This window comes from Neomonachus schauinslandi, chromosome 15 (genome assembly GCF_002201575.2).
Source record: "Neomonachus schauinslandi chromosome 15, ASM220157v2, whole genome shotgun sequence".
Taxonomy (NCBI): Eukaryota; Metazoa; Chordata; class Mammalia; order Carnivora; family Phocidae; genus Neomonachus; species Neomonachus schauinslandi.
The window spans coordinates 1,379,733-1,394,438 of NC_058417.1; the positions used below are offsets into that span (position 1 = coordinate 1,379,733).

Sequence of the window (14,706 nt, forward strand, 5' to 3'; positions counted from 1 at the left end):
GCAGCCGCACAGTGACCGGGAAACCCAGAAACCCAGAAAACCAGAAACGTGCGGCAAGTGATTCTTAAAATTCAACGTATTCAATTTAAAGGACCAGCCTTTGTTTCAAGATAATATCCCGTCTACTTTTTGTTGTTAAATGCCCTTTCCTTTATGAACTGGAGAAGACTGTGAAATACAAAACTTGTAAGTGAATTCCTCCATTTCTTTCTGTATAAAGATGTTTTTTCACCTGCGAGATTCAGATGGCTGAGGAACACACATCTAGTCTGTGTTGCCGTAGCTACGGCCACGGTCCCGAGTAGTGCCCGATACAAGCCAGGACGGGGATCCCTGCTGCTGGCTTACAACGGAGCCTCCCGCGAGCGCTGCCGCACGGACATGGAGGAGGGGAGGGGGCGGCGGCAGGAAACACGCCAGACCACGGAGCCCGCAACCACACAGGGGGCACACGCTCCCAGGGCAGCGTGAACTGTAGGGGGTTTCTCAAAGATGACTCAACAGTATGTGCCGATACCTGAAAACATCTATGCCCTTAAACTCGGCGGTCCTTTCCCCGTAGCGCACACTAAGGTGAGCAATCAGGACAGTCCAGGATGAGTTCTGTTCAGGGAAGAGTTACATGCAACAGCATCATGCTGTTCCTCATAATGAGGAGAACTCCCGCACTAATGAAAGGAGGCACCAATCTATTAGTCTGTCATTCCCGTTTTTCATTTTCTACGTTTTACAATGTTTTTCCCATTCTGAGGTCCTTGCTGGCCAGGGAGAGACGGGCCCTCCAAGCCACCTGACTCCTCTGATTAAGACACAGGTCGCCTACGAACACGCCTCGCACATACACCCGACCCATCCTGTGTCCAGCCCCCAACCACCTCCTTTACCTGACCTCATGACCCCACGCCACTATGCCCCTCGCCCTAAATCAACCTGGGGCCAGGCACCAGGAAACCAAGGACAGACCCTACACCACGCCTCCCGGTATTCCTCAAACCAGCCAGCCCTGTGCGGTTTGCCCTGCCCCTGCCCTCGAAAGTCCCCGTAATGCTTGGGGCACGTGCTGTCCACTTGCTCCTGCCCATGCCTTGTGACCCAGTGCTGCCGCGTCTGCATGTGGCTCTGCACAGGGCAGGGGACTCGCTTCTAGGGACGCTGTGAGCAACATGACACTTTTCTTCCAATGGCGTGGACCTGTAGGCCTGGGCATAAATCAGTTACGATGGAATTATGGGGCATGTGCTTGCCGAAATGCTGTCAGCTATTAAATACCACTTGTGGGAAAACATTTACTGATATGCCAAAACCTCTAAGATAGATTTAAGTGCAAAAAATTTACATACAATATTATGTAGAGTTACAATATGGGTTATGTCTAAAAAGTGAAAACAGAAACACACACATGTTAACTCTGGAAACAGAGAAAAGAAACAGAAAGGAAGCAGGGGTCTGCACTAGAACGCTAGTGGAGTTCATCTCTGGGCAGCAGAATCATCCAGAAGCTCTCCTTGTTTCGTAGGCCCTTTCTGTACTTTCCACATTTCCCACAGCAAACACACATTACTTTTGCAGTGAGAAAAGGATACTCTACACATCAGACTAAAGAAGATATCAGGTCCTACAAATTTTCATCATCTTTAGCCATAAAGCTAAGTCTCCGAAGCGGCCACTCTGAACTTTACATCAACAGGCGAAAGTAAATCATCATGAGTCTCAATACAAAACAAGCGTATTCCACATTCAAAGTGTAAAATACCAGATCTGAAAATCTAAAATATACTTTAAATGTCTGGAAATAATGTGACGCACAATATATACTAGACCAATGAAGACGGAATCAAAAAATGTTTAAAATGTTTCACTGTACATTCTAACAAATCTCTCTTTCCTGTTTTCCTGCTAAAATATTTTTTGGAAAGTCTGAAACTTTTTCAAACATTCCTGCACACAGACACCACATAATACTTGGCAGTACCCAAAAACTGAAACACTCTCCTGAGAGTCTGACCATTAAAAAAATGCACAGCAGAATCAGGCCAAGTGGTTCTCAGTGTACGACCCAAAACAAAGAATGTAGAAAAACAATTATGTCATCCTTTTCAGTGTCCGCTAGCATACACATGCCAACTACACAGATACACGGTACCCCTGAAAGTGGCAACAGACCTGATCCGATCCAGCCAGGGGACGGAGATGGGGCTGGGGGCAGTGGGCGCGAGGCGCGAGAGCTCGGCCGGCACGGAGACGGGTCTGGCTGTGAAGACGTGGGGGCGTGGGAGGCACAGAGGGTCACCCAGCAGTGAAGGCCCTTCAGTGCCACGCTGGGCTCGAAGGCCAGAGGCCTTCATTCCTATCCCGAAGGGGTAACAGTCAGCCTGCGTCCTGAAGATGAGCGGGCAGGGGAGGCGGCACGGCGGAAGAAGGAGCCAGCGTGCAAGCACGACAGGATGGCAACTGCGGCTGGAACAGTGTGAAGCAGGAAGTGGAACCTTGTCGTGCCCGTCACGGGAGCCCGTGTGGTCTCTGAGGAGGGGAGCGGCCTGGCTGCAGCTGCACTTGCCACCAGGGAAGGGGACAGTAATGCTGGGGTGCAGGGGGCCGAGAGGCTGCAGACAGGACACCCAACGGGGGAGGCCCCTGCCTCCATGGGGGGGGGGGGGGCGAAAGGCCCCAAGGCCACCGGAACACCACTCTCCACATCCGAGGCTCCCCACTCCACCTGAGTCCTCACAGCCCACGGCCTCAGATCCGCTGATATGCAAGGATGTGCTGTGGGGGGTTCGGGGCTTGAGGACTTGAGCTCATCTTTTAAAGTAAAAGCCAAAGTACTGGCAACATTTACTATTCATCCCCGCAGAGATTTTGCAGGTGTCCTTTAAGTTCGCTTCTACTGCCCTACTTTGAGAACCACTGGAAAAAGAGCCTGTACGTGGCTGGGCGATGGTAAGAGGACCCCATGTTTCCGGAGCCCTGGCTGTGAGCCCGCCGACACGGCAGGACAGAATACCGTCGCTCTAGCTCTGCGCTCCCGCACGCACACGGCCACGCCGTGGACACGGGGCCCTAACGACAGACTCACCCTACCTCTTCATTCGACAGCTGGGCCGGAGACTCCTCGTGCGTGAAAGCACACACAGCCGCGGCTTTTGCCTCCTCCTCAACCTCGGTTCTGTTGTGGTCCTTTCTCTTGTGAAATCTCTGTTGTTCATCTTCCTCCTAAAAGTTAAAGAAAATACATACATACATCACCTGGGTGATCTACACTTCACCACTCATAGTTCTTCAGCCGCTCAAAACAGATAAAAGAGAACGAAGCTTTATGAGAACACTGGGCCCTGAAGTTTACTCGCTTTGTAGTCACTGTCTGGATGTCTGGTCCTGACAAAAGGTTTCACCACCACAGGCACAAAGTACGAAGCCCGTCATAGAGGAGAAATCAGGAAGCCGCTTCCAAGAAGAGCGCGCTCTGAGAAAGCAACACAAAACACACCCTCACGTCGAGGGATCCGAGAGCATTTACGCAGCCGTCCCCTCAGACAACTACAGAACGCAGGCAGGGCGCGGCCATTAGAAAGAGGTACAAATTCACGCAGAACACAAAACGAATGGCTGAAGTTGATATAACAGTCCGCAAGACACAGATGAGCAGGCACCTCGGTGCTCCCCAGAACGGCCTCGCGGGCGGGGACATGGCCTCGGCAACTCAAGGGCGGGGGGGGGGGGGGGGGGGACACAAGCTTCTTCGGGAGCAACATCACGCTCTCCGCGGAGGCAGCTGGAAACAGGCCCACAGAAGCAGCACCTGCTGGATCTGGAAGGATCAGCACGGAGAGTCTGCCAACCGGGTGAGGGGTGAGCAAGGGCTCCAGGGAGGGCAGGCGCACAGGGGACCCCAAGTATCCTGCTGTGGCTGAGAACAGGGCAGGCACACGGGAAATCGAGGGCACGGGCTTCGAACCTGGGATCTGCCAACAGTCTGCACTGCACCTGGGGCACTGCGGTGTCTGTTTGCTCTGGGAACTGCATGACACAGAGCTTTATGGGTAAAGCCTGGGCACACCACGGAAAGCCCGCATAGAAAAACCTCAGTACATGTTAATACAGGCCCTAAGTGACCACCTCCAGCATCTAGACTGTTTCGATCCTTAAGTTGGCTGTGTCTACACAGAAGAGGAATGAGCCACAATTAAAGACAGAAATTTTAAAAAGGATGAAACTTCTTAAGTCATACAAGGCAATCTAAACAATCTGCACAGTACCTAGAAGAGCTTCTACATAGCTCTCCTGGGGAGATCTTTGTACCCACGCACAACACGGTGCAGGAGAGGAGCCGCGCCACCGTTTGAAATGAAGAACACAGAACAGGAAGCCGTCTGGGTGCCGGGACAGGGGCAGGGATCGAGTCCCTCACGGTGTGTCCACCCCAGCAGTGAGCGAGAGTGACAGCTCTCTGGTGCAGAGGTTACAGAATACGTTCCCTGTGCCGCCTCTGAACCAACCCGAACACCCACTTCCAAACGCAGACAAATGCCCGGGAGGACCGCCCTGCACAGGAAGACTTCTGAGGACAGAAGTGCTCGCTTCTGGAAGGGAGGTGGCTGGGGAGATTCTCCTTTATCACTTGTATTTATTGTTGTATTTTTAACCTGAGAGGTATTTGTGTATTACTCATGTAATTCAGATAGCTTTTTAAAAGGTAAGGAGAAAACAGGATCTTGGGTGAGCAGCCCTCTGGACTCCTGTCCTTTGGGATCACTCAGCCCCCCCCCCCCGCCCCCCACGCCGTCACCGTCCAGTGAGGCTTTCAGAGCAACGTCACAGAAGACGTGACCCGGACAAACAGAATCCCGGAGCCCTGGGAGAACCGACAGAGCCGTGGAGAAAGATTTTCTCAGAAATACGCACTGTTGCGTCCTGCAGTTTCCAGAGAGGAGCACTGCTAAATCAGTCCTTCTCCCCCAGACAAGGCCATTTCTGAAAGGTGAAAAGCAAAATCCCTCCGAGGCAGCTATCACGCGTTTTGAAAGCGTGCGAGCGTCCGCTGCCTCCGAGCCAAGCCTGCGTGGGCGCCAGCAGAGCAAGCGCGTGCCCAGAGCCGCCGCTCACCTGATCTCTCTTCTTCAGCTCTTCCACCTGCCGCAGCTGTTCCGACGTGAGCACGATCTCCATGCGCTGCATGTCCCGCATGAGCAAACGCTGAGACTCCAGAAACTGGTCATTGGCCTTCTGCCACGTGTGCTTCAGCTGATTGTGCTGCTGTCGCTCTTGCTCCAAGAGATGGCACACTGTTTAGGACCCCCCAGTCAGAAACACCGCATCTTAGCGGTAGGCACTTCCGTAACCTGGGGCCCCACCTTGGGCAAGAACCGAGGGGCGACCTGCTGCCAGACACACAGCAGCTGTCCTCACACCTCTCCCCACGCAGAGGCTCCCAAGTGTGCTCCCAGTAACAGCGACACATGAACAAAGGATTTCTGTGCTCCGTGAGCGCTGGAAACCCTGCTTAAGTGCACCTTTACGGGACCCTCCCCTGCGGGACTTCGAGCTCAGCATCTGAGGGATGCCCGCGTTCTCCCGGAGGAGGATACAGAAGACGGTATTCCCCCGACTCCTCCGACCAGAAGTCCTCCTGGCAGTGCCACTCACAGAACAAGGGAAGTTCCGGGAAGACACCTGGGGAGCTACTGCTCTAAATGCCACAGGTGCAGTGGCCACTACTCAGTGCCTTCAAATACCTCCTGACAAATCTGTGACCCAGGAGTCCCTCCCACCCCGCGCAGTTCTGACGTCTCAGGACAGGTCAAAGGCTCTCTGTATCGGCGGGTACTGCCGACACTCCCCCACTCGGCCGTCTTGTACTGACGAACCAGTCACTCAAGCCAGAAACCAGAAGACACCCACGCGGCTGACGTGCCTCGCCCACCCAAAGCCCCCGCGACAGGCGCCCACCAGCTGCCCTGTGCTGGGGGACACAGCGCTTTCCTCCGCCGGCCTCAGACCAGCTCTCGTGACCCCCACAACCGGTACGCTTCCTGCCGTTTGTCTCCGCTCGCTGGCCTACCCTCCACACCGCTGTCAAACTGAACCTCGTGAGTACAAAATTTAGATGACCATCCTCAAGTTGAAACCCCTTCAGAAAAGCCAAACATGAGGCCACATGTTGTACAACGCCATCTACACGGAGTCCAGAACGGGCAAATCTGCACAGACAGGAAGGAGACCAGGGCTGCCGGGGGCTGGGAGGAAGGGGAGAAAAGGAAGTGACTAGTAATGAGGACAGAACTTCTTTTTGCAGCAAAACTGTTGTGGAAATCAGACTGAAAATGGTGCACAGCTCTGTGAGTCTAGTAGACCTTAGAAGAGTGAGCTTCATGGCATGTGAATTACATCTCCATAAAGCTGTTATTTAAGAAAAACATTTTACTTCTTTTTTAAGATTTATTTATTTATTCATGAGAGACAGAGAGATTGAGGCAGAAGCAGAGGGAGAAGCAGGCTCCACACTGAGCAGGGAGCCCAAAAGAAAAACATTTGAAAAGCCTTTCAGAAGCTCCTTCTTGCCCATCTGATAAAATCCCAAACCCTCAGCCCACAGTGACCACAATCTGGCTCGCATTTGCTCCCCTGCCCTTTGCATCCTAACTTTGCTGAACGAATTTCTTCCACTCCTTGACCTTGTTGCACCACATGCAAATGGCCTTGAACATCAGGCTCATCTCTGGCCACCTGACAAATGGTCACCTGTCGGTCAAAGCCCCCTTCACAACTGCTTTCAAGAAGCCCACCTGCGCACGGCCGCCTCCTAGCGCACTTGCGAGCAGGCTCCCAGGAGAGGCGCTAACTTGGCTAATTCTCCCGATTCAGGCTGTAAGTTACACGGCTGCTCAAGTTGGACCTTCTCTTCCTTTAAGTACTAGTTTTGGTGTGAGTGTTTCAGGATGGAAATTATGCCCTTACTCATTTAATGAGACTTCTCAGATACTTCTCCAGATAGGTTAGGAAGGCCTGGTAGTCTCACACTATTTCTGGAAGGGCTGGGGCACGTCGTTTAAACGGAAATTCCTATTTCTTTTGGACACTCTCAGAGTTTGTGTGTCTTTCTAGGAGGTAGCACTACCTCCAAAAAGCGCTTCCTGAAAACCAAAGACCTGCTCAAACCTTGGGTGATTTTCCTAATGTTTTACGAAATGATTCTGTAGGCTTATAGAATTTCAGCTTTGACTATTTGGGGGAAAAAACTAATATGCAAGTCTAAATTACTGAGGGAAGAGCTCTATTTCCCACGGCCCTTGGTATACATAAAAAGTATTTGCTGTAGGACTCTCTCACCCCAGTCCTAAACCCCACCCTGTGCAAACGTTCCTACTATAACCCACAACACGTACAAGGTCTCAAGGCGTCCGTGCGTCCAGATGAGGAAATGTTGGTCCATGTGTTTACTAAGCTCTCACTGAAATTTATCATTTCCTTTAATTACCCACAATGTGGGCAACCCAGCCCAGGAAGGAGGACAGCACCTGCGACCCGGTGGCCAACAGAGGCCATACCCATGCACAGTGGCGGCAGGTGCCCGGGCACAGCCCTGAGGCTCGGCACCGCTTCTGGACCACAGCCTCCACCAGACCCGCCCCCAAACCTTCGCATTTAATGCATTAAGAAAATAGCACATTTGTTACTGCATCGTAAGATGGCAGTTATTTATATTTTCATTACTGTTTCATAATATAAGTGCCTTCTTTTGTATTTTAGGAATGAAAAACAGTATCCTTAAGAGGTTTTCACAGGACTGCCAAAGGACTCCATGACACAACAAGGTTAAGAGCCCCAGGTAAGGGGCGCCCGGGTGGCTCAGCCGGTGAAGCGACTGCCTTCGGCTCAGGTCACGATCCCGGGGTCCTGGGATCGAGCCCCACATCGGGCTCCCTGCTCAGCAGGGCGTCTACTTCTCCCTCTCCCTCTGCCGCTCCCCCTGCTTATGCACTCACGCTCTCTGACAACCAAAATCTTAAAAAAAAAAAAAAAAAAAAAACCACTATCTTTATTTTAATGGGGAAAAGATAAGCCTTCTCCCCCAGGCTGGGGAAAACGGAGTCAATTTCTGTAGAACTCTGCTACCAGGCTAGTGAAATCAAAACTGTCCCTTACGAACAGGGATGCTACTTGAGGCCGCCAGAATATACGATCTGCCCTCTGTCCCATTTTCGCTCTTGCTAATCTACTTCCATCAAAATGAATCTTGGGGTCAAAAGCAGTTTAAGCAGGGCGCCTGGGTGGCTCAGTTGGTTAAGCGACTGCCTTCGGCTCAGGTCATGATCCTGGAGTCCCGGGATCGAGTCCCCCATCGGGCTCCCTGCTCAGCGGGGAGTCTGCTTCTCCCTCTGACCCTCCTCCCTCTCATGCTGTCTCTCATTCTCTCTCTCTCAAATAAATAAATAAATAAATAAAAATCTTTAAAAAAAAAAAAAAGGCAGTTTAAGCAGAACTTCCCAGCCCTCTTGTCTTTCTGTCCACCGCTCATGCCTTGTGAAGTTATTCCTGGAGTCCTTGAGGAAAGAGGAGCTGTTAACAATCCACGTATCTTTAGGAGACCTCCCGGCTCCAGCCCTTCAAGGAGAACATTCGAACCAACTGCAAAGCTTAAAGTGAATCACTAACATGTTGGAGTCTAGGATTTGTTAATTGCTTTTAATCAGCATCAATTCTACTTAGAGACTGAGACTAAAAATATACAGAATCTATATATACCTTCATGCAATTCCTTCCGCAGTTTCTCGGCATCTTCCTGTAAAACGGATTTCTGAGTATTCAGAACAGCTACGTACATCTCCAGGTCAGTCCTGCAAGATTTCTCAGCTTCCAGATAATGATTCAGTTCCTTAACCTGAAACAAAATGCAATTCTATGAAACTAAAGTAACAGTTTCTTCTTTAAGTATATTGGTAAGTTCTAGATGCCTTGAAAATAATTTACATTTATGTTTACATTTTACATAAAATTTTAAAAGTTAACACAATTTTTAATTACAGAACAAACACATACTTGCTACAGAAAACTAGGAAAGTAATAGAATAGTAGGTATTATCCATAATCATATCGCCAGAGCAAATACACAACGGCGATTACATGTAAGAGCTTTGTACCTCGCTTCCCAAAGAGCTAGCTCTAATTTGCATTCCCAGAGCAATGCGTACTTGGGTTCATTTTGTCACATTCTCAGTAACACTAGGTTGTTGTGGGGGTTTTTAAACAGTAGTTAATTCCTAAAGATAAAAGTAGTGCCACACTCTAGTAAATGTGTTTCTCCTTGATTTCTGGTCAGGTGGTTCCAAATGCTTTGAATTTTTAAAAAGGACCCATTTTCATGGACACATACACTGGAAGGAAAAAAGAGGAAGTCACGATGGGAAAAATAACTAGTCTCATACTGTAATAAACACTAGCTTGAAGGCAAGTGTGGAATGTTTTATAAAATCACATCTTTTTAAAAATGCCTTCCGGGCGCCTGGGTGGCTCAGTTGGTTAAGCGACTGCCTTCGGCTCGGGTCATGATCCTGGAGTCCCGGGATCGAGTCCCGCATCGGGCTCCCTGCTGGGCAGGGAGTCTGCTTCTCCCTCTGCCCTCTTCCCTCTCGTGTTCTCTGTCTCTCATTCTCTCTCTCAAATAAATAAATAAAATCTTTAAAAAAAAATGCCTTCTGTTTAATTGTAATATTCAACTGTTAACAAGATAGTCTAATATCTGAAATAGTTATAACCGAAATAAAACGCAATCTCGCGCCAGAGAGTGGATACAGAATCACTTGTTTTACCCTGTCTTACATATTATCCATCCTAAATTGTGGCCGGTTATTTATGTCAGCTTTTCAGATGGTTATGTCTAATTTCACTTTCCTGCCTTATAACTTCCTACTTCTTCCAACTTGAAAAAGCCGTCTGACCTGTTTTCAGGTGTCTTTCCTCCTAGACCATTAACACAAGATGTCAGTAGTGGGCACAGGCTGAAAGGACTGTGGAAGCTGCCATGGGATGCACTGGAGGCTGTGGGCCAACCAGACACAGTGTGGGCCGCTGTGAGGCGCGTCCCAGCCACCGCGGAGGGTGGGGATTCAGCTGACGATAGCGAGAGTCCGTACGGCAGACATAAAATGGTGGCACATGACCAGTAAGTCCATCTACTGCTACTTCTCAGCATAGATATCCGACTCAATGAATAATTAGTGACATCCACGAAAGAAACTAAGTGACAGCTAGAGGGTGGGGTCCAGCACGGAAAGCTACCTCTATGGACGTCCAGGGTATCAGCATCAACACGGGACAAAGTAAAGGGAGAGGATGACGGCCCCAAGAACCCCAAAACTGTCAACTGAGTCTCCAACCTGACAGTGGCAGCTGAAGCTGGAAACAGTGGGAAAATGCAACAAATCTGTACGGGGACACTTGCAATCTGGGGAGGGTACTTCCCTGATTTCCCGTGAGGCTGAGGATCTTGTCACGTTCTGTGACGATTCTGGTCTCCTCTTGGGTGAACCACTTGTTCTCATTCTTTACGGTTTCTCCTCTGGGCCATCCGTCCCTTACGGACCAAGCAGCTCTTACTAATTTGGACACTAATTGTTCATCAGGTACAGGAGGTAAAGATATCTCCTAACAGCCCACAACTTCTCTGTGCAACCTTTTGTAGCATCTTTTAATAAGGAAGATTTATATTCTAATGTAGGCAAATCTGTCAAACTTCTCTTTCACAGTATTTTTGTCTCTAAGAAACGTCTTATGGGGGTGCCTGGGTGGCTCAGTCATTAAGCGTCTGCCTTCGGCTCAGGTCATGATCCCGGGGTCCCGGGATCGAGCCCCTCACTGGACTCCCTGCTCAGCCGGGAGCCTACTTCTCCCTCCCCCTCTGCCTACTTGTGCTGTCTCTCTGTCAAATAAATAAAATCTTTAAAAAAAAAAGAAAGAAAGAAATGTTTTTGGGGCGCCTGGGTGGTGCAGTCGGTTAGGCATCCAACTCTTGGTTTCACCTCAGTCATGATCTCAGGGTTGTGAGATCGAGCCCCGTGTCTGGCTCAGTGTGGAGTCCACTTGTCCCTCTTCCCCCACCCCGCCCCTCCTCCAACTCGCGTTCATGCTCGCTCATGCTCCCAAAAATAAATTTAAAAAAATTTTTAAATGTTTTTGTACCCCAAATAACATCTTTTTTTTTTTTTTTTAAGATCTAAAAGTTTTGAAGATTTACTTTTCACTCTCTGGTTTTTAATTCATTGAAATTAATTTTTGAAAAGTGTGAGGTAAAAAGCTGATTTCACTTTATTCCGTGTTTTAAAACTACTTATGGGCGCCTAACTCTTGATTTTGGCTCAGGTCATGATCTCAGGGTCCTAGATCAAGCCCCACATCAGGCTCCTTGCTCAGTGTGAGATCTGCTTGAGATTCTCTCTCTCCCTCTGCCCCTCCCCCCCAACTCCCGCGCTCACTGTCTCGCTCTAAAAAAAAAAACGTAAAACTATTTTTAAAAGGCTATTTATTTTTTTAAGTAGGCTCCACGCCCAGCATGGATCCTGACACGGGGCTTGAACTCATGATCCTGAGATCAAGACCTGAGATGAGATCAAGTGTTGGACAGTCAACCAACTGAGCCACCCTAAAATGGCTATGTTTTAACAAGCTGTTCCTTTCCCACTGATGGGCAAGGCCAGCTGTCCTGTATCAAATTCCCACACACATCCAGCTCTGTTTCTGGGCTCTTGATTCTGTTCCACTGGTCCACTGTCCCCAAATCAGTAACAAAGCATCTTAATTACAGTAGCTTCACTATAAGTCTTAGTATCTGGTAGGCGGGGCAAGTCTCCCCACCTTGCCTCCTTCCAAATTCCTTATTCAGAGTGGAATTTTGAACTCAGATTAATTTGGGGATATACTACCTGCTTTATAATACATTATCTTCTCATTCAGGAACACACATGAGCTCAGACCTTCATCAAAATGTATTCCATAACAATCTTACCATTTTTGTTTAGATATATCCTCAGGTATCTACGACTCTACAACATAGAGCTGATTTTAGTTTTTTTTGTGTTTGGGGGGTTTTGTTTGTTGTTTTGTTTTTGCTATTATGAATGGGATTTTTTCCCCATTACATTCTTTACTTGGATAGATTACTGGAGAATATATTTTTGTATGTTGATCTTGTTGGAACAACTTTCTTGAACTGTTGTTGGGTCTAACAATGTTGGTACATTCTCTTGCTTTTCTACACAATCATCGTTTCACGGTCTCCATCCAGTGCTTATGCCCTGTCCCTGCATCTTGTCTTGCTGTGTGGAAATCAAGAGTCGGACATCTAACTGACTGAGCCACCCAGGTGCCCCTCCTGATTAGTCTTAATGGAGGTTTGTCTATCTTACTAATTTTCCCATTTTTCCCATTATATTGACATTCTCAATTTTTCTTTGGCTTTTCTATTTCACTAATTTCTGCTTTTAAGTGTATTATTTCCTTGTATTCGTATTGTCTGTCCTATTGTTTGCCTTTTTGGATTCTTGAGTAAAACATTCAAATCACTCTAAGTATTTTAGAATTCCGTTTTCCATGAGTTTTTAATTTCCATTTTATTTTAGCGACCATTTTACTGTAAATAATTTAAAAACCTGTGGTCAGACATCTGAGTTTACATAACAAATTCTTCAAAATTTTTCGGCACTTCCTTTTGTGACACTATGTAAAGCATAATGTACCTAAAACTAACAATTACTTTATCCCATGCACTATCTTAAATGCTTTATACATGTGGACTTACAAAATCCAGTAGTGGCCTTATGAGGAGGGCACGATTATCCCCATTTTACAGTTGAGAAAAGCAAAGCACAGTCAGATGAAGTAATTTGCCCGAGGTCCCCCAGCCAGTAACTGCTGAGCTCCTGATTCCTATGCTCTGCTACCACAGAAGACGCAGTCTCTCTCTCGATGGATCTGTTAACGTCTAAACTGTTAATCAGATTGCTCAAAACCCCTATATCCCCACTAACGTTTTTCTCTGCTTACACTATCAGTTAAAGATCAGTTTCAGGGGCACCTGGGTGGCTCCATCGTTAAGCATCTGCCTTCGGCTCAGGTCATGATCCCAGGGTCCTGGGATCGAGCCCCACATCGGGCTCCCTGCTCGGCGGGAAGCCTGTTTCTCCCTCTCCCACTCCCCCTGCTTGTGTTCCCTCTCTCTCTGTCTCTCTGTCAAAATAAATTTTAAAAAAATCTTAAAAAAAAAAAATCAGTTTCAATCTCCTACTAGAACTGTGCACATTAATTTCCCCTTGTAATAGTCCCTTTTAGTTCACAAATTTCAAGGTATATATGGTACATTCGATCACAACTGTCACATCCTACTGATGAATTTTTAGATGGGGTCCCTCTATCTCTAGTCTTTTTCCCTTACATCCTAAATGTTTCATATTACAATCACTATATCAACTTTCTTTTGGGTAGAATTTGGAGGGCATATCTTTAAATATCCCTTTATTTTCAGTCTTATCTTATAGTTTTATTTTAGGTGTGTCTATTATAAACAATATAAATTTAGATTTTTTAAGAATCCCAACTATTTTTTTTCTTTTCTTTTTTTTTTTTTTAAAGATTTTTATTTATTTGACAGAGAGAGATACAGCGAAAGAGGGAACACAAGCAGGGGGAGTGGGAGAGGGAGAAGCAGGCTTCCCGCCGAGCAGGGAGCCCGATGCGGGGCTCGATCCCAGGACCCTGAGATCATGACTTGAGCCGAAGGCAGACGCTTAACGACTGAGCCACCCAGGCGCCCCAAGAATCCCAACTATTTTAGCAGGTGATTATCAGTTGACATTTATTAGGATCATGGACACATTCCCCCTTTCTACATTCCTATGCTGTGCTTTTGTTTACTACCTTTTTATTATTTTTTGCTTTCTTTCCTACTTTCTCTTAATTATCAACATTTTCAACATTCCCTCTGTATTTCCTCTGTTGTATCTTTATGGCCAACAAGTCCAGCTGCACTGTAACTACATCAGCTCTAAGACATCAATTCTGGGACTAGCGTCAGGAGATAAAGCCAACTTCCAACAGCTTATGTTCCTTGATAAGAAAACGAATGAGACCAGGTGTCATTTTGACATGAGCACTAACTTTGTTAACAAAGCAGCAGGCACATCACTATTGTGATTATTTAAAATATCCATAAGGACACAATCATCTTCAAGCATTTTCTTCTTTGCATTTTAAAGAATGCAAGGTTTTTAAGACACACAGTCTAAATTCCAGTTTGTGCCCCCTCAGTGACTCTAACTTTGCTCATAGCATTAGGTCAGGGTCCCGGGTTCAAGGAACAGGCTACAGCATCTCACGACCTTTGAGGCCTCCAGCTCTTTAACCTTGTCTTCAGCCTCTGTCAGTTTGTCTTTCAGAGCCGCGATTTCCTTCTCCATGGGCATCACAACAGACCGAAGCTTTTCAGCATCCTCTTGAGCCTACGGTTAAAAAGAATTAGTCCACAATGGCCAAACTGTGGAAAGAGCCAAAATGTCCATCGACAGATGAATGGATAAAGAAGATGTGGTGTGTATGCATGTATATATATATATATATATATACATACATACACACACACACACACACACACACACACACACACTGGAATATTAAGCAGCCATCAAAAGGAATGGAATCTTGCCATTTGCAACAACGTGG

General features: G+C 47.5%; 1 protein-coding gene across 6 annotated transcripts in view; it reads right to left on the reverse strand.

The window, feature by feature from the left end:
* The window catches only part of RABEP1 (rabaptin, RAB GTPase binding effector protein 1), a 98,391-nt gene that overhangs the window by 19,600 nt on the left and 64,085 nt on the right, over window positions 1-14,706 (reverse strand). For 3 of the 6 annotated variants that reach the window (XM_021694585.2, XM_021694590.2, XM_021694588.2), the window contains exons 4-7: window positions 14,367-14,486; window positions 8,743-8,878; window positions 5,104-5,282; window positions 3,082-3,213 (exon numbers count right to left, since the gene is read on the reverse strand). In XM_021694585.2, coding sequence (XP_021550260.1) covers window positions 3,082-3,213; window positions 5,104-5,282; window positions 8,743-8,878; window positions 14,367-14,486 — 567 coding nt within the window. The remainder of the gene's footprint in view (window positions 1-3,081; window positions 3,214-5,103; window positions 5,283-8,742; window positions 8,879-14,366; window positions 14,487-14,706) is intronic. The other 3 variants (XM_021694587.2, XM_021694586.2, XM_021694589.2) reach the window with 3 other exon arrangements.